General features: G+C 40.1%; 1 protein-coding gene across 5 annotated transcripts in view; it reads right to left on the bottom strand.

Moving 5' to 3' along the window:
* Window positions 1–21,052, bottom strand: part of FRY (FRY microtubule binding protein) — a gene marked incomplete at its 5' end in the record, with an annotated part of 648,830 nt that overhangs the window by 309,695 nt on the left and 318,083 nt on the right. For all 5 annotated transcript variants that reach the window (XM_079773965.1, XM_079773964.1, XM_079773962.1 and 2 more), the window contains 5 exons: window positions 2,170–2,338; window positions 7,356–7,436; window positions 7,543–7,622; window positions 7,831–7,921; window positions 13,093–13,232. In XM_079773965.1, coding sequence (XP_079630091.1) covers window positions 2,170–2,338; window positions 7,356–7,436; window positions 7,543–7,622; window positions 7,831–7,921; window positions 13,093–13,232 — 561 coding nt within the window. The remainder of the gene's footprint in view (window positions 1–2,169; window positions 2,339–7,355; window positions 7,437–7,542; window positions 7,623–7,830; window positions 7,922–13,092; window positions 13,233–21,052) is intronic.

The raw sequence follows: 21,052 nt of genomic DNA, 5'->3' as shown, positions 1-21,052 counted from the left end.
CACTTTGCAGATAGGTGAGTGAGGCCTGGGATGGGAAGGCAGGGGAAGGGTTAAGTCTGACTTGCCCAAGGTCACAGAGCTGGTTAGTGCTGAAGCTTGAATTCAAACCCAAACCCAAGAAGTTTGATACACAGCCTAAATTCTTTTTTAAAAACAGCCTTTTTGAGATATAGTTAACATACCATGCAACTCACCTATTTAATTGTATTTTCTGTATATTCACTGTTGTAAAACTGTTAAGGGCAAAAAATAGAATATTGGGGACTAGCTATGGTTACGGGAAATATTAATCCTGCTCTGTTAACCAGGATTGCCTGGTGCTGGTTAAAGAAAGGGCATTCTGACCCGGCTGGAGTTGTACGCCCCGGGGACCTGGGAGTCAGCCTTGGAAAGTGGTTCATTCTCATTCAAGACCTGCCTATTATCGTGGAAAGATTAAACTTGTTGTCCAAACAATGGAGTCCCACCCAGCCTCCTACTTCCCCATGTAATCTCTGTCCTACCCTATATAAGCAGCTGGTTTATGGGGGTCTGCAGAGCAGGTTTTTGTGGATGACTTGCTGCTCTCCCACACTGCCTGCAGTATTGGAATAAATGCTCATATATGATTCAACCCTATCTCTGCTTAATTGGCTCAAGTAGTGACAGGCAGCACGGACCCATTGATTGTCTGGTTACAAAACTATCACCATACTCAAACTTAGAAACTTTTTATTATCCTCCAAAGAAACTTTGCCCTCCTTATCAGTCATCCCCAATCTCCCTACTCACATTCCCTTCCTCCAGCCCTATACTTTCTGTCTCTATAGATTTGCCTATTATGGATATTTTCTATAAATGGAATCATATATGTAGCCTTTTGTGTCCAATTTCTTTCAGTTACCATACTATGTTCAAGGTTCATTTGAATTGTAGCACATATCAGTACTTCATTCCTTTTTATGGCCAAATAATATTGTAGACCCCATTAAATTTATTCATTCATCAATTGATAAACATTTGGGTTGTATCTATTTTTTTGCTGTTACGTATAGTGCTTCAATGAACATTTTTTTGCATTCATGTTTTTGTGTGCACATATATTTTCATTTCTTTGGGTATACACCTAGAAGTGGAATTGCTGGATCATATAGTAATTATAGACTTAACCATGTGAGGAGCTTTCAAAATGTTTTCCGAAGGTACTGCCACCAGCAGTGTACGAGGGTCCCAATTTCTCTATATCTTCTTGCTAATACTGTCTTTTTAAAAAATATATTCTTTATTGATTTCAGAGATGAATAAAAAGGGAGAGAGATAGAAACATCAATGCTGAGAGAGAATCATTGATTGGCTGCCTCTTGCACACCTCACATTGGGGATCGAGCCCGCCATGTACTCTAACTAGGAATCCAACCATGACCTCTTGGTTCATAGGTCGATGCTCAACCACTGAGCCACATCAGCTGGGCAACATTGTCTTTTTTATTCTAGCTGGTTTAATGGATATGAAGTGGTACAGGTTATATTCATAGCCCCTATATCTTAGCTCTTTATTAAGATTTCACTAAGTCTGATTCAGAGCAGCATTAAAAATATCCCTTCAGATACTAAAGTTTTGTAAACTTAATAGCTGTATATTCTGTGGAATCCTCATTAGCAACAATCCCTTTGTTAGCACATAATAGTAAACACTGTGTAACTGACACCTAAACCTGTATGGTTTGGTTAATTTTCTAAATTCCTTCTGATAGTATGAATAAAAAGATCTCTTCATTATTTAAAGTTCTGATGCCTATGAATTAGCATAGCCAACTAATGCTATTAACACTAAAACGTAAAAAATAAGCTATATTTTATTTACAGAACAATATGTAGCCAATGGGAGTAAGAGAGAGAGAGAGAGAGAGAGAGAGAGAGAGAGAGAGAGAGAAAGAGAGAGAAAAGGTTAATAAATATGACATTCCTCTGGACACCTTGCTCCAAAGGTGATGTGAAGTTTAAAAATAAAATTATGTGCCTGCAACTCTATTATTTGGTTACAAAACCCTTTCTGAATTATTAAGGAAAAAGTAGGAATTTTTTTTTCAACCTTGACAAGTGACTGGGTTTTCACATTCCAGGTGAGTTACTTTGAGGAAGGGAGTCACTCAGACTGATAGCCCTTGGTCTTTCTGCTGAAGATATTACCTGCATAAACTGAAGAGAGGCCTCAAAGTCCTCCACTGGGTACATCTTAATCCGAAAGAATTTCATTCCCATTATCAAGCTGATGATGCTTTGAACAACATATGGGCTCTGCTCCTTGTGCCGTAATTCTTTGAGCTCGGCCATAAATTTCTTCTTCACAGCATGGAATCTAAGAAGAGAATATGAGTGATTTATCAAATAATGGGTAGGAAAGCGACTGTAATGGAGGCCACCAGCATCTCAGGGTGACAGGGAACAGGGATGGGGGTCCTTCAAATCAAAGTACAGTGGCTGCAATTTTGAAAGGAGTTGGTATTGGGGATTTGGTAGAGTCCCATCTTCTCCCTTGTTATTCTGTAAATACTCAACATCTCCTTCAGGATAGATGTAAGATCCAAGGTTATATAGATTTTCTCAAAGTAGTACAGCTCTTAAACCGAGCTCCATTTCTTCAGGCTTAGCAATTTCCAACACACTTGCAGAACCCCAGGGTCTGAAGCATCAATGGTGAGCATATGAGCAATAGCATGTCAGGCTTGCTAGCTCTGACAGCGACAGGGAATAATGCCCAGGAAAATGCCCATATCCACTTCCAAAGTTTTAAGTTGTTGTTTTATTTATAGTTTTAAGTTTATGATTATGAAAGAAAATTATTTTTAGTTTAAAAGAAAATCTAGTAATGGGAAAATTTAAATCAGCTCTACAAGATAAGTAAGTTCTCTACTACATATATGAGAAAAGATCCAGTCCCCAAGGAACTTAAGGCATTTGTATTGTTTGAAAATAAAATAATATTAATTACAACATTATTATATAGGATGAAAAAAAGAATAGATCTTAGAATGCAAGGTGGTAGCAAATTTTCAAAGTACCTGAGGGTGAGGGACTATAAACACAGAAGTTATCCAAACTATTTCTGAGATAGACAGTTTCACAGTTAGTTAAAAAAAGAAAACACCAGGAAATTGTTCTAAGAGTCATGATACTGCTTTTGTTTTCCTGAGACCATCAGCCGGAGGTTCTGCATAAGTTAAAAGGGACAATTAATAAGGCGTGATTGGAGAGGGCAATTATGATGATAGAAGTTAAGGCCATCTAGTAGAGCCTCAGAAGTATGGAACAGCAACTCTTATTACCCCAAAGTAGAAATTTTAGGACAAATTAAGAGGGTGGTAAAATACAGAGACTGTTTCACTAAAAGGCAACGACAGGGGTGTATGACTGAGAGGTTGGGTACAAGGGGCTTCTGACAGCTGGCAATTTCCTAGTTCTCAGCTTGGGTAGAGGAAGTGACGTGGTATTCATTTGGTAACATTTGGTTAAAATTGTTTGTCTTGTTCTAAACAATGTGTGGATTTTTTTTCCTTTAGGTTTGCTATATATATATTTCACAATAAAAAAGATTTTAAGAAGAGAATGGAGCAGAAAATATAAATTCCAAACTCCAATGTCATCATTCTTTTCTACTTCTTAGAGTAAAAGAATAAAATTGGTGATGATAGCCACAAGTAGACAGAGCTTACAATATGCTAGGCAAAGTTCAGTGAACTTCACATAGGGTGACTCATTTAACTCTCACAACCACTCCAGTGGATACTATTATTATGCCCCTTTTACAGAAGAAACACTGTGGCAGAGGTTTTGTAATAAAGTCACATAGCTGGCAGAGCCAGACTTTTAAGCAAAATGCATTTAAGCTATAGTATGTCCAGATCAGTGGTTCTCAAAGGGTGGTTCCCAGATCAGCATCACCTGGGAACTTGTGAGAAACACATTCTCTCTCCCACCCCACACTTCCAGAACAAGAAACTCTGGGGGTGAGTCCAGTCATCCTATTTAACAAGCCCTATAGGTGAAGCTGATGTGCTAAAGTTTCTAAGGTATTGGTATGAATCAGGAATAACAATCAGATACATTTGTAAGATGGTGTATATTTGTTGTACCTTACATACACTCTTACATTTTTTATCTTCACAGCAATCCACTGAGTCAGGCAGTGAATGCATTTCCAGATCTGAAGAAACAGATCTGGAAGACTAAAGTGACAAAGACAAGACTGAAACTCAGGTTTTTCTGATCCAAATTCCAGGAATTTCCACTATAATACAGCTGCATAGTTCATGACAGTCATGAACTATGAAATGTAGCCCTATCTAGAACAGTGTACAGTTTAATTGGGAAGATAAAATAATGTATTTTTGACAATGAGCCTTGTGAATAAATAATAATAATAATAATAATGATGATGATGATGAGGAGTGTTAGCATGTGTCTGGCACTTTGCCTGGATCTCTCTGATCCTTCAGGGAGGTTGAATGCCCCAGGCAAAATCACTTTCTCATATCTTCCATTGTCTGTTATGTGAATAATATACTTAAAAGCAGGTAGAGGGCATTGGAGAATGGAGAGACTCTTTCAGCTGGATAATCAGAGATTTCAGAGGGGGTCTGTGGATCTAGAAGGGCAAGCAGAGGTCCTTTGGCAGAGACGGAGAGAGGGTAGGGAGAAGAAATGGCATGGAAAGCCATGAAAATGACTTTCAATCAAGATTATAAAAATTAATGATGAAATATGAGTTTAAAAATGTAATTAATCTTACAGGTTATATTGTTTTAAAGACCACATGATACCTAGGAACATTTTCCGTTTCTTTTTCGTAATTGAAACAAGGAGAGGTAGGAAAAGGCAGGTTATTTGTGTAACCCACTATTTCAATAGTCTCATGAGCTAGTAGTTAGAAGCCTATTTCTTATTTGAAAATAAATATGGCTATCTTTTACATAAAAAAATTCCAAAATGACAGAAGCATGTTATTTTAACATAAAAATAATCCTAAAATCTATTTGTACTAAAATCAATTTTTCCTTAAGATAATTTCAGGGAAAAATAAACTTCTCCTCAATGACTGTGCCTTTAGTATTTAGTATTATCTTTAGTAAAAACATTAGCTAAATGACATTCACATACAAATAACTTCTGCTTTAAAATGAATAGTACATATTTTAAAAGTGAGAGCAAGAATATATACATTAAGATTTTATCACATAAGGAGAAAGTAGTTTTGAAATCTATGAATCTTAGAAGCAATCATCAGTATTTAAATGAATATGTCACGTTTTAACAACAAAAAAAACTCTCTACCTTAAAATACCTAATTTTAACTTAATTGACGTTGACAAAGTTAACACTATAGGTGAAATCTACTTCATAGCAAAAATGTTTTCTCTTAAGGACAATAATTAAGCACATCATCACTATTAAGATTAAAAATAGTCATTCTGTTAAGACTAAAGTAATATTAAAAACTAAAGTTATAATGAAGAAAATATTTCATATGCATTATCATTAGGAACTAGATACAAAATTTTAAATTAGAATTGTTACATTACCCAAGTTTATTTTAAAGGAGATAACCACCTGTACCTGATAAGCAAACACCCCTTTTCCCCAAGAACAAATAAAGCATTAATTCCTAAGGCAGTGATAAAGTGATGGTCCTGGTGCACTTATGAGAAGAAAGTAATGTGATAATTCGTAGTATGATACCAGTTCAAGATTGTACTGTCTATCAGTAAAGGTTAACTGTCCATTGATTGTGATGACCGTAACTACAAGAACCCACTGGCCAAGTGTTTCTCCTGTGATGGCAAAGTATTGGAGCTACATTTCTTACACTCTACTATTGCAGAATTGGGACAAATGTTGAAATCATAAAAATAGAAAAAGCCCCTGTTGGCAAGAAAAATTGGCTTGGTGTATCATACATCTAACCAAATATGGCAATTCCTACAACTTTAGAGTATTGTTTAGTTATTATATTGGTTCTCAATTCATTCAGAACTAACCCTAAATTGAAGTAGCTAAGAAAGGTCATTCAAGAAGTAATGGATATTGTTATGCATAATTCACAAAAACTAAGAAAAACACAAAATGTTATTTTTGGCATATTAAACTTCGTACGGACTGATGAGCCATAATGATTACAGTGGGCTATATTAAATGAAGTACAATGTAGTCTCCTGCAAAACGGCCCGGATAACTCTGCTGTTTAACTCTAATGCAAGTTTTAGCCAGTGTTTTCTTTCCTCTGTTGCTGTGAGTCTTTGAGCTTCTCAGTTCTCACTGGTGTGAGTGTACCTACCTCTCTTCCATCTAATACTCATGTTTTATGTGTTAGAAAAAATGGGTAGTTCAGATAAACAGATAAACTGGGTCAGATTAAGTCATGCCATGGAGTTTTTTGGGTCTATTCCTGAGTTCTTATCTATGTTTTGGCTAGGTAGGATTGCTGAATAAGTACTTCAATTTAAAAAAATAATAAATTGGGTATTTCCATGATACTAAGTTAGGAAATTCCATCTTTAAAGATAAAAATCTCTTTCAGAAGGTTGCATTTCACAAGGATCAGGGCATCACTGTTGCTTTCAGCTGGCTTCTTGCCTTGGGTTCCCATTAGGTCCATAGCTCATTTTGCCTAACTAGGCATTCAGGATCTTGCCCGATCTGCCTGAGGGTGGAATAAGATGAAGATGGGAAAATAGGGTGTAACATCACTTTTGGAAGAAGTATATTATTGCTTATAATCTAACACCACTTTGTTCTAGCCTGCTAAGTAGTGTTATGGGGCCAGATAAATATAGCAATGACAATTTTCCTCTGACTTGTTTCCATGACAGAGTGTCGGACATTTTTAGCTCAGCTGAATTAAGTAAGCTCGATAGTAAAGGGACATTCTAGAATGGAATTTTCCCACTCATAATGATATCGTAATCACCCACTTGTGGAATATAGAAAACAAAACATTTTAGTATATGTTCTGCTGAAGCTAGCACAACAAAACTTTTAAAACTGATGAACTTCTTCGGAATATTTTGGCAAAGATAAAAATAATTAGATTAGACCATTTCTTTATTTGATGCAGTCATATGAAACTCATGAACTCTTGGTAGGATCTGACCCAACTGTCAAGTGAAAAAAAATAACAGAGCAAACAAATTGGAAAAAGACTTGTATTTGCCTTGGGGAGGCTTTTAGTCAGTTTCAGAGACAGGGCACACACAGCCAAAAACCCCTAGCTTCCTGTAAGCTCACTCATATCTCCGTCCTGAGAGTAAGGTGGAGGGGTGGGATGAGTCAACAGACACCCCTGTTCTTGTGGAAAAGGGTTCTGACTGACATTTACTTACTTAGCTTGTGCCAGCACTCCAATGACTTCTGCATACAGGTCTGCCACAATGTGCATATTACCAGTGTTAGGACCAAGGTACCTAAATAAGATATAATGAGACACATTAGGGGTCCCTGGTCATCTAAAACTTGATTTAGTTTTAGCACCCAACCTTGTCAAAATTCTAAAGTGAGAAATTACTTTACCCTTCTTTGTATTTAAAGTGCTTGAAAGCCAAGTTAATAACGTCATGTATTAAACTGTCTAATACAGGATGAAGAGGAATCTGGAAAAAAAAAAAAGAGATGGCTCTTAATTTGAAGGGAATATTAAAGATCAAGTCAATTAGAGCACTTCCAATAATTGTATATGGACTTTATCAATCAATAAATATAATTCATATCACCCAGTACTTGAAATTCAAAAATAATTAAAAAACTTAAGTAGTTTTCAGATAAATAAATCATATATAAAAGTAACATTAAATTACTGACCTGTTTTAAAACTTCTATTAATACTAAAGAAAAAATAAAATCAATGGCGAGGTCCCGTCTTTCCATTAAATAATCTCGCTGCTGTTCATCACTGTAAAATTTAAAAAAGTCACATTAATTGGCATTGAAGATACTGTGAGTGATATAATTCATTAAAAACTGAGGACTCATCCCAATGGACTGCAAGCCATTTTTGGTATTAAAAGATTGCAGTGGTAAATATAGTATTTGCTGAAGGTAACCCTAATACTTGTGTGGTACAGTGGACAAACACTGAATCAGAATATTTGACCGCAAATTTTACATTTTCAACCATGCCAACTTGAATAGTTATTTGTGAATCTATAACCCCATCTTGTCAGCTTTTCTAAGGCATGTTTCAACCCAGGAATTCTATCATCTGTAAAGTGGATACAAACACAAGACATGGTTACAATACTAGAGGTGTACAGTGAAAGTATCTTTGAAAGGAACTAAATAATGTAAGGACATAACATGGTTACCTATTGGAACAGAACTATAGGGGTGAAGAAAGAATCAGAATTGCTTTTTTTTTTTTTTTTACCCTGTCCCATTCCTCTTGACCTTTGTGCCTTGATATTTATGAAAGGAGGAAAGAAGAAGTGACAAGGTATTGGAAGAGAGAGACTGAAAACCAGATGGAAGAAGAGGTAAAAGAGGCAAAGTGGAGTCATTTGAATTCATTCAAAAGTTGGGGAGCAAAGTTAGCACTGCCAGAAGGATGGAAATGTAAGTCCATAACCCTCCCCCCCCATCTTATGCTCATTTAACATACTGACTGAGGGCTAATTTCGATTGAATAAAGAAAGAAAAATAAAATGATTGCTGAGTTCCCCAGCAGAGAAGCAAGAATAGTGGCTAAGAGCATTGGCTTTGGTATGAACCAGTCCTGGGTTAAAATTATGCCTCTTCTACTTACCAGTAATGTCCCTATCTATGAATGGAAATAATAATAGCAATTATATAAAGGTTTACTTGAGTACTAAATAAGATAAAGCAGTTTACTCTCTCAAACACACAACTGCTCAATACTTGTATCTATATATACACTGAGTGGTCAGATTATTATGATCTCTGAGCGCATAATAATCTGGCCACTCAGTGTATATCCTATATAATAAAAGGCTAATATGCAAATTGTCCCCTCGACCAGGAGTTGGACCAGCAGGCAGGCTGGCCAACCGCCCATGTCCCCTCTCCCTGGCCAGGCTGGCTGGACCCCACCCATGCACGAATTCATGCACCGGGCCTCTAATATATACACTGAGTGGCCAGATTATTATGCATTCAGAGATCATAATAATCTGGCCACTCTGTGTATAAAAAGCTAAGCAAATGGCCAACTGGCCAACTGGCCGACCGGCCAGTAGGTATGATGCACACTGACCACCAGGGGGCAGATGCTCAACACAGGAACTGCCCAGCAACAGCTACTTTGCAGAGTGCCCTCTCGCACTCCAGGATCCCTTGGGGGATGTTGGACTGCTGGTTTCAGCCCGATCCTTGCATGCCAGGCTGAGGGACCCCACCTGCTGGAAGGACCCTGCTCACTCTGCAGACACCCTTCGAGCCCTGACACCACCCCAGGTGTGGCCAGCCAGGGAGGGACCGCAGGAGGTTGGCTCCAGGGCATGTCTGGCTCATCTCTCCCAGTCCCACCCTGAGGGCCACCTTCTAATTAATTTCCTTTCAATGTGCACAAATCCATACACAGGGCCTCTAGTAGTAAATAAAGTAATGAGAAAGAATGGCAGGATTTGGACTTGTCAGGCAAATATTTTCAAAGCAAGTCAAGAATATTTTAAATATGATTTCTTTTGTCTTTAGTTCAGAGGGAATGAGCAGAAAGGAAGATGATATTTAAGCTATAAAAAATAACTTCTGGAGGAGCTCTGTAACCATCAACAAGTCAAATTAAGGCTGGTGGATGACGGGATGGGTTAACAAGGGAATTTGCAGCTTTGACTTTCAAGAGGAAATGTAGTGACAGGGTCAGAACTCCTTCATTCAGGATCATTTATGAACAGTCCTGCCAGAAGGAGGAGCAGTGAACTGAACAGAACCATCTATCGGAAGCCCTTCAAGACCCACCAGAACAAGAAAGTGCTACTGCCAGTTGGGAAAGAAGAAAACATGTGGAAATACATTTAAAAAGAGGGCATTCACACATCCAACCTAGAGACTGTATCATGGAATATGGAAACAAGAAGCTTGATGACCAAATGGAAGGAGAACTCCCTAAGATGGCCAGCCGCAGTAGAGAGAAAATGTGTTGGATGGCTCATCAGAGTCTTCAAAAGGGGCCAGAAGACCTTGAGAAAGTAGCAGTTCTTGATAGAAAAATATTTTTTAAACCCTTAAGTATGTCTTATTTATTAAGCCCATGATGCTTTCAATTAAAGTAAGACATATACTTTTCCAATAATGAATTCAACTTTATTGCTTGTTTGAGGTCTAACTTCCAGGAGCCAGAGGCATTTGACAAATTTATTTGGCAGTCAAAATGTTGATATTATACTAATCCTAGAAAACATAACCCAAATACACACTTGTCACATTTGACTGTTTTCAGTTGTTCATGCTTCTCCTGAAAGCTCTTCTTTTCTTTCTTTCTTTCTTTTTTCTTTTTCTTTTTTTTAGTAACAGAAACTCACATTATTGGCTACATTATGCTTTGGAGACCCTGATTCTGTTGGCTTTCTCCCAAACACACACACACTCTCTTGTTTAAACTTTCAAATGAAGTATACTGAGTTGAATTTTGCTGTCCTGATTCTGTATTTGATCCCAGAAATTACTTTGATCTCCTGAAAATAATCAGTAATATGATAAAAAAAACCTATTATTTTCAATCCATAAAGCAATCAATTAATAAAAAATCTAGTTTTAGTAACTAAATTCTGACAAAACCAAGGAACAAAACTAAAACTCACTTAAGTCAACTCAACAAAATCATCCCACTTTCTACCCCCAGGAAAGTTTTAATAATGTCTGTTCATAATCTAACAGGTAATGTGAGAAATATAATAAAATGACTCCATTAATTTAATAACCACACAGTCTCAATTTTCAGACACAAGAATTGAATTTCTACCTATGAAATTTGATACATTAAAAAAGTATTTATGAAGACAGATTGCTAATTGGTATGGAGTTCCTTTATGAGGCAGTGAAAATATTCTGGAATTAGACAGTGGTGATGGTTGCATGACCTCATGGATGTACCAAAACCACAGAATTATACACTTTAAGAGGGTAAATTTTACTGTTTGAGAATTATATCTCAATAAAAATTCCCTCTTTAAAAATTTTTCTCCCCCAAACAAAAGGATAAATGATTGAATATTGCATAAAGTCACATACATTATAAAATGAAATTACAAGTTTGGATGAATTGTAATTTGGTAAAATTACAGTCTCCTATTAAAAGAGATGTCTATATTTAAAAAAATATTAGGAGTGTCAAGAAAAATGAAGGGGATAAATTACTTATAAGTAGTAATTAATATCTGATTTTCTGAGTGATTTCAGTTCACTGTCTTTAAATACATAAAAACATGCATAACCAATTCATGTGGAGCAATCTAGTTTCTTTTGAAATAACCTTTTTTAAAAAGATAAATGTATTATATGAAAACTTGCTCAAAGTCACTGATCATTCAAGAGATGCAAATCAAAACAATATGTGGTACCATCTCACACCTGTCAGAATGGCTATCATCAACAAATCAACAAATGACAAGTGCTGGCGAGGATGCGGAGAAAAAGGAATCCTCGTGCACTGCTGGTGGGAATGCAGACTGGTACAGTCACTGTGGAAAACAGTATACAGTTTCCTTAAAATTAAAAATGGAACTCCCATTTGACCCAGTAATCCCACTTCTAGGAATATATCCAAAAAAATCAGAAACACCAATCAGAAAGGATATATGCACCCCTATATTCATAGCAGCACAATTTACAATAGCTAAAATTTGGAAACAGCCTAAGTGCCCATCAGTGATGAGTGGATTAAAAACCTGTGGTACATCTACGCAATGGAATACTATGCTGCTGTAACAAAGAAGGCAATCTTACCATTCACAACAGCATGGATGGACATAGAGAGCATTATGCTAAGCGAAATAAGCCAGTCGGAGAAAGATAAATATCATATGATCTCACTCATTTGTGGAATATAATGAACAATATAAACTGATGAACAAAAACAGATCCAGAGACAGAGAAGCATCGAACAGACCATCAAACCTCAGAGGGAAGGCAGGAGAGGGTGGGGTGGGTGGGGTAAGAGATCAACCAAAGGACTTGTATGCATGCATATAAGCCTAACCAATGGACACAGACAGTAACGGGGTGAGGGCATGTGCTGGGGTGGGGGGTGGTGGGAGTGGCCAAGGAGAGGTCAATGGGGGAAAAAGGAGACATATGTAATACTTTAATCAATAAAGAATAAAAAAGATAAATGTATTAAAGAAGGTTTATTTAAAACATATGTAATTACATTTATTTACTTAAAATTTGGAGAAATGTATATTCATTGGACAGTATGAGAATTTCAAGTTTTGTGACTGCCAAAGTGCTCATGCAGCAGCAAGTTCTACTTTCCAAATGCACATAACAAATAAACACAATTCTTTGCTGGAACATAAATTAGAGATGCTATAATCTGACTTCCCCACTTTGCTCATGAAGAGGCTGAGGTACAGAGAGATGGTTAGCTGCCCAAAGCCACATGGCTAATTAGTGGCAGCTCCAGGACTATGGCTAACATCCAACCCAGCATCTTTTCACAGAATACTGGGCATTCAAGGTTTCTAAGAAGAACTAAAACATCCCGGCAGTGACATGCAGGGCAGGCAGCAGCCCTTCTGCTTTCAGGTGTAGACTGGAGGTGAGAGGGCACAGAAAAGGTATGAGGGTAACCTTGGCCCCTTACACCTTGCCCCACCAATGTTGAAATAAGGCCCTGAATGAATTTTCAACCTATGACAGCTGCCAGTGACTAGTTTTCCAAATGTGCCACTTGCCAAATAAGGAGCTCCTGCACCTGCTAGGTATCTGTGCGAAGAGGCAGGGATACCTAGATGCCTCTTAACTCCCATTTTGATTTACATTTCTTAAACAAAATGAAAGAAAGAAGGAAAGCAAGGAGGGAGGGAGGGAGCAAGGAAGGAAAAAAGAAAAGAAAAATAAATAAAAAGAAACCATAATTCTCAAAATCCTTACACAAAAGAAATGTACCTTTTTGATTTATTGCTTGTTCTTGGTCTGTATTCATGTGATTCATCCTCAATGTCATTTTGCCTTTTATACCAGTCAAACAATGTGCGCAGAATGGAAGGCAGGCAGTACTCAGAAAGGGAGCTCATTGAGCTGATGACCTATAGAGAAAAGCAGGTGATTAAAGCAGCAATTTCCAAGTTTTTTCATCTTAGGGCATACATAAACTAATTATTAAAATTCTCTGGCACACCAACAATATATTTTTTTTGCCGATCTGACAAAAAATAGGTATAATTTTGATTCGTTCACATTGGATGGCTATTGTTGTGTTGGCTGTTGTTATTTTTTTATTTGACAATCTAAGGAAAAAGAGGTCAGTGCCCCTGACCAAATAGTCAGGTATTGTATGTTTCAAAAATTCTTGTAGCACACTGGTTGAAAATTGCTGGATTGGTGGCACTGTCAATAACTGAGAAACTTTTTATTTCACAAATAACTCCAAGACACAGTCACAACAAAGTTTCCTTATTTATCACAGTCCTTCCTTTAATAAGGACAGTGCCATGTCCTTCTTAGGTCCTCAAAAATACTGTTCTATAAATAAATATATTAATTAATGCAATTACATTAACAGTTTAGGTGAAATAAGCAAACCTATTTCCCCTAAAAAATAACCTAAGTGGTAATAAAATGTGTGGTTTTCTGCCAATAATCATTCATCCACTAATCTGGTAAATGCCCCAAATTAGACTCCAGATACAAATCAGTAGCAATAATTTACCCATATTACATTAAAGGCAAACTTCTCTCCTCTTCTTTAAACACACCATCAATTAAGAGTCCTGCTCTTTTATTAATTATCACAAAAAATGAACTTCTATCTATATCTCATATTATATGCAAAAATTAACTTAAAGTGGATCATAGATCCAAGTATAAAACTTAAAACTCTAAATCTTCTGAAAGAAAACATAGGAGAAAGTCTTTGTGACTTTTGGTTAGGCAAGGATTTCTTTGGTGTGATACCAAAAGCAAAGTCCATGGAATCTGATATACTGAAAGTCATCAAAATTAAAAGCTTCTATTTTTAGAAAGATATTGTTAAGAAAGTGATGAAAAAGACAGGTCACAGATGGGGAGAAAATATTTTCAAAACATATCTGATAAAGGCCTTATAACAAGTATATGTAAAACTGTAATAAGATAAGTTTTAATGACCTAATTAACAGACAGTATAAGCAAATTATAAACTCTAGTGCTGATGAGGCAGTAGATAAAATGAATATGTTCATACATTGCTGATTGAAGAAAAAATTGGCAAAAAGTATCAAAATGGAAGATAATTTGGAAATAATTATCAAGTACCTAGTAAAGCATTATGCTAAGTGAAATAAGCCAGGCAGAGAAAGATAAATATCACATGATCTCACTCATTTATGGAATATAATGAACAACATAAACTGATGAACAAAAACAGATCCAGAGACAGAGAAACATCGATCAGAACATCAAACTTCAGGGAAGGTAGGGGAGGGGAGGGGTAAGGGGGAGAGATCAACCAAAGGACTTATATGCATGCATATAAGCCTAACCAATGGACACAGACAACAGGGGGGTGAGGGCATGAGTGTGGGGGGGGGGGGGGTTTGGGGGACTAATGGGGGAATAAGGACACATATGTAATACCTTAATCAGTAAAGAAATTAAAAAAAAGAACCTAGTAAAAACTATCCTCAATAAGCCCACTTTTAGAAATTTATCTCAAGTATATAATGTGAGATGAGTAAGAATGTTAAGGTAGAATTACTTATTAAAGAAAAAAAATAAGGCCCTAGTTGATTTGGCTCCGTGCATAGAGTGTCGGCCTGCAGACTGAAGGGTCCCAGGTTCAATTCCAGTCAAGGGCACATGCTGGGTTATGGGCTCAATTCCCATAGGGGGCATGCAGGAGGCAGCCAATCAATGATTCTTTCTCATTGTTGATGTTTCTATCTCTCTCTCCCTCTCCTTTCCTCTCTAAAATCAATAAAAATATCTTCTAAAAAAACGAAAACAAAGGAGAGAACCTATATGTCCAACTGTATGTAAATGCCTTAATACAATGTGGAATTTGATGTAGATTATCTATGAAGCCATGACAAATCACATTCCAAAAGTATTTATTGACATAAAAATGTTCATGATATATTAAGTGAAAGAAGAATGAAAACTAATTTAATTGGTGTAATCCCAATTTGATATAAACACTATATCAGTATACACATACAGAAAACAGGATCAGGAGGAAACACATCAGCATATCAATAGTGCACATTTAGACCAGGAGTTCTCAGGAGGGACATATCACTAGAGGGAGAGGGCAGTTGGGAGTTAAGGAGAAATGAAGGTAGGATTTTACCTGGGCCTCTTTTAGAAAGGGTAGAAATTTGAGATGAAAGTCAAGAAAGAAACCAAGCAGACACAAGGCAAGAAAGCTCCTGGTAATGAAGTTGCGAAATAATTATTTGTTGATAATAATTATAATAATAAATTTAATGAAAATTTTTAGTGAACTGAAAGAATATATATCTGTCTGGTGAAGCAACTTTGGTATACCTGAGTGGAGGAAAAAAATGTTGAAAATTTTAAGTTGGAACAAAATTATAGAAGGTATTTAATACCAGTTTGAAAAATTTCAATTTTCTTCTTTAGAAAATGGGAGGTCCCTACATATTTTTTCAATGGGGAAATCCATCCATAAAAATGGTGTTTGTGGAGGTTAATCTAGTAGTAATGTGTAGGCTGGACCAAAGGGGTGTGTGAATAAAGGCAGTTAGGAGAATACACACACACATGCTTAATAAAATGAGGCCACAGGCTTGCAGTGAGCATGGCAGTGGAGGTGGCATAAGAAATGGAAAACCTTAGTTAACTTAAAATATTTCTGGAGCTAAGCAGGCTAGGTTCAACTTCCATTTATAAAGCAGGAAACCAGCATGATGGGAGCTGACGTGTTTCATGTCAGTAGGACTCTCCACTGTCACATTTAAAAGAATCTCTAAGATTGAACAAAATTATTAATGTATCCCTTAAATTCTCCATCTTGACAGCCTTATTTCATGTTCTATCTCTTATAAATTATGGTTATATGTACCCACACAAAATTGTCCATGATCTTTGGTTATGGGTTAATATAATTTAAAAATAAATAAGTTATGGCATTCAGCTTGCCTTATGAACTTAGTCACCCTTAGCTTTGCCTTTAAATTTAAAAAAATCTAATTATTAAGAAAAGAGCCCCCTTTCCTTCATAGCCACATATTTTCCTGTTGTTCCTGTGGGTAGAACAGCAGTACATTTTTGGAAGAAACAAATCATGGTGTGTGAAGGGAGTAATTTACCAGCTGTATTTAAAAATACCCCAGAACAAGAACGTTACCATCATCTAAAACAGTGGTTCTCAACCTTTCTAATGCCGCAACCCTTTAATACAGTTCCTCATGTTCTGGTGACCCCAACCATAAAATTATTTTCGTTGCTACTTCATAACTGTAATTTTGCTACTGTTAATGAATCGTAATGTAAATATCTGTGTTTTCCAATGGTCTTAGGCGACCCTGCTAGCGGTTCTCAACCTGTGGTTGCGGCATTAGAAAGGTTGAGAACCACTAATCTAAAATGTTTTGAGTTGGGAAATGAAGGGATTCCTCCCACAGGGAAAAGGGGATCCGAATAGAGTCCCTAAACATGGATTAATTGAGTCTTAATTACTGCATATGTAATAAAATCAGAAAGCATTTACTGTTATATTTTAATAATCCTATTTAATAAAAGGGTAATGTGCAAATTAACCGTCATCACAAGATGGCAGGGCCCACTCCTCTCAGCCCCGCTGCAGTCCTCCAGTCCTGGGGCGGCCGCTGAGAGCAGGCAGTGTGAGCGGCCTCCCCCGGAGTCCTCCAGTCACCTCAATTTCCCTGGAACCTGGGGGAACCCTGCAAAGTTGTTGCAATGATTCTCACCATTATCTTGATATTTCACCTCCACTAGCTGTGCAAAGTTTGGGTGGGAGGAATGGAGGTGGATATCAGTTCTGTGACAGGTAGGGGAGGGGTCGGGCGGGGAGCCTCCACCCCAATACGGGGCGGGATGCTAGGATTGGTCCCCCTCAGTGTCTGCCCCCCAGTCTGAGCTCAGCAATGGCCCCTCATGAAGCAGATCGGATCCTGCCCCTAGCACTCCCCCTGACCGCAGTGGCCGTGGTGTCCCGGGCGAGAGGGCCGCCTGAGGCACTCCAGCTGGGGCAGGGCTGCTTGGTGCTGGGCCGCTGCTGCCCTGGCCGTGACCCGACCTGCACAGCATGCGGGCCCCTGTGCTGCTTCTGCGACCAGGCATGCGGCATGCGGCGCAGTGCAGGACTGCTGTGTGGACTACTCACAGGTGCACCCGGGAGCACTCCACAGGGGCAGAGCACTTGGTGCATTGGGGAGCGGGGTTTGGGGTGTGGCGGGGGATGTAAGGATGCTGTTCACGGAGGGTTCTGGGCCTGGAGGTGCATAGAGAAAGTTGTGCGAGGCATGGACCAGGGTGCGTGAGTCTCGGGGGCGGAATGGAGAGGGATGCTTGGAGAGCTGAGGGGTGTTCCAGAGAAGGGGTGCAAGGATTATGCACCAGACTTGGAGGGGGCTTGAGGGTGGGGGGCTCATGAAGAGGCGTGCTGCCCGGGGCACCTGTTTGAGATGGACACTGAACGGAAATAGGCGAGTTGGGGGCATGGAGGGGTGCGAGGTGGGAGAGGGTGCTGGGATTGGGGTAGGGTGCCAGATTTAGCAAATAAAAATACAAGAGGCCCAGTTAAACTTGCATTTCGGATAAACAACCAATAAGGTTTTTTTTTTTAGTATAAATACGTCCTATATATTGCACAGGCCACACTTCTTTTAAAAGCCATTGATTATATTTTTCTGAAATTCAAATCCAACAGGGTGTACAGTGTTTTCTCTGGCAACCTTAAAAGGGTCAGTGGGGAGGAAGAGACGTGGGGCATGGAGGGGTGCAAGGGAGGATTGAGTGCATGAGCTGCACTGCAGACATGGGGGTGGGTGTCACAGGGCAAATGGAGAGGGTGTTGAGAAGGCCTAGGGCTGGGTGAATCCAGAGGGGCGGGAGAACTGGGAGTGGGTGGGGGGAGGAGCAAGCTAAAACTTGGTTAGGCCAGCAGAGGTGGAGGTAATGCCTCCCTGTGGTCCTGGTGCTGGGAGTGACCAAGGGACCAGTGTCTAAGCATCCTATATAATAAAGAGGTAATATGCAAATTGACTTTCACATCCTCGCACAAGATGGCCACCCCTATGTGGTCAAAGATGGCCACCACAAGATGGCCAGCAGGGAAGACTGGTTGTGGGCAATCAGGCCAGCAGGGGAGGGCAGTTAGGTGTGATTGGGCTGGCAGGGGAGGGCAGTTGGGGGTTACCAGGCCAGCAGTGGTGGGCAGTTGGGAGTGACCAGGCCTGCAGGGGAGGGCAGTTGGGGTGACCATGCCTGCAGGGGAGGGCAGTTGGGGGCAATCAGGCTGGCAGGGGAGCAGTTAGGCATCGATCAGGCTGGCACGGGAGTGGTTAGGGGTGATCAGGCTGGCAGGCAGAAGCGGTTAGGGGCAATCAGGCAGGCAGGCAGGCAGGTGAGCGGTTGGGAGCCAGCAGTCTGGATTGTGAGAGGGATGGCCAACTGCTGGTGTAGGGATCGGTCCTAAACTGGCAGTCTGACATCCCCTGAGGTGTCCCAGATTGGAGAGGGTGCAGGCTGGGCTGAGGGAAACCACCCCCGCCCCCCAGTGCACTGGGCCTCTAGTCCTATATAAAAAGGTAATATGCAAATTGACCATCACTCCAACACACAAGATGGCCGCCCCCATGTGGTCAAAGATGACCGCCCCTATGTGGACACAAGATGGCCACCACAAGATGGCCAGCAGGGGAGGGCAGTTGTGGGTGATCAGGCCAGCAGGGGAGGGCAGTTGGGAGGGACCAGGCCTGCAAGGGAGGGCAGTTGGGGGTGACCAGGCCTGAAGGGGAGAACAGTTAGGGGTGATAAGGCTGGCAGGAGAGGGCAATTAGGGGTGACTGGGTCAGCAGGGGAGGGCAGTTAGGGGAAACCAGGCTTGCAGGGGAGGGCAGTTGGAGGGGACCAGGCCTGTAGGGGAGGGCAGTTGGGGGGGTGGAGAATCAGGCCTGCAGGGGAGGACAGTTAGAGGCAAACAGGCTGGCAAGGGAGGGGAGTTAGGAGTGACCGGGCCAGCAGGCGAGGGCAGTTAGGGGTGACCAGGCCGGCAGGGGAGGGCAGTTGGGGATGACCAGGCCAGCAGGGGAGGACAGTTAGGGGCAATCGGGCTGGTAAGGGAGGGCAGTTAGGGGCAACCAGGCCTGCAGGGGAGGGCAGTTGGGGATGATCAGCAGGGGAGGGCTGTTAGGGGCAATCAGGCTGGCAGGGGAGCAGTTAGGCGTCAATCAGGCTGGCAAGGGAGTGGTTAGGGGGTGATCAGGCTGGCAGGCAGAAGCGGTTAGGGGCAATCAGGCAGGCAGGCAGGCAGGTGAGCGGTTGGGAGCCAGCCGTCCTGGATTGAGTTGGGCATTCCTCAAGGGGTCCCAGATTGGAGATGGTGCAGGGTGGGCTGAGGGATACACTCCCCCCATGCACGAATTTCGTGCACCGGGCCTCTAGTTTCCTATAAAGACCCCACCTGAGTAGTACCCACTGGGCTCTGAAATCAGGGACTGATCTGTTGAGTTACTAGTGGGAAGGATTCTGTCTTCTTTAAATCCCAGGAGTAAGTTTTTCACACCCACTGGAGACAAAAGTCTACATTCTGTAAAGTGGATATGACCCAATTTTGTCAGGCAATATAGCAACTGGACCCTTCTGTCCTGAGACAGAAATTTACATTGAAAAGAATTTACATTTAAAATTTAAGAATTTACAATTAAAAAAAAAATCCTCACCTGAGGATATTTTTTTCCCAATGATTTCCAGAGAGAGTGGAAGTGAGGGAGTCAGGGGAGAGAGAGAGAAACATCAATGTGTCACATCAATTGGTTGCCTCTCCGCTGCACCCTTATCGTGCTGGGAAATCTGCAACTGAGGTACATGCCCTTGACCCAGAATTGAGCCCCTGACCCTTCAGTCAGTGGGCCGGTGCTCTATCCCCTGAGCCAAACCAGCCAGAGCAAGAATTTACAAATTTTAAAAACTCAAAATTGAAGGCACCCAACATTTATTGATCATTGACCATGTCTGTACCCAAGAGCTAAACTGGGTGTCTCATCAAACCTGATTACTTTCTCCCATTACTCTGGGGTCTCGCATATAATAATGTCCCCATTCAACAGATGAGAAAAGCTGGGCTTGGAGAGTAGGAAGCTTTGGCCAGCCAAGGTGTTCCAGCAGGTTTTGAAATATTAAAATATTTCCTCTAATTAATTCCCTTTCAATGTGCACGAATTGACCAAGTGGCAGAATGACAGGTCTATGACACACACATTGACCACCAGGGGGCAGACGCTCAACGCAGGAGCTGCCACCTGGTGGTCAGTGCGCTCCTACCACAGGGGGAGCACGGCTGAGCCAGAAGCCCAGATCATGGCAGCCCTACGGATGTCCAACTGCCAGCTTAGGCCTGCACCCCCCCAACCCCCCACCCCCCCATGCATGAATTTCATGCACCGGGCCTCTAGTTAAAAAATACTGTGTAAGTCTGGATGAGACTTAAGGAATCATGATGACTGAATGTAATGTGGTATTATAGATGGTATCTTGGACTAGAAAAGAGATATTAGGGAAAAACAGGAAATACAAATAAAGCATGGAGTCTAGTTAATAATAATTTACTTATGTTGGTTTCTTGGTTGTGACAAATGTACCATGCTAAGAGGTTAATAGGGGAAATTGAGTATGAATTATATAACCACTGTCTGTATTATCTTTGTGACTTTTCTATAAATCC

Source organism: Cnephaeus nilssonii, assembly GCF_951640355.1.
Source record: "Cnephaeus nilssonii genome assembly, chromosome: 6".
NCBI classification, from domain to species: Eukaryota; Metazoa; Chordata; class Mammalia; order Chiroptera; family Vespertilionidae; genus Cnephaeus; species Cnephaeus nilssonii.
Note: the sequence above shows the minus strand (reverse complement) of the source record. Positions and strands in the feature narration are given on the sequence as shown.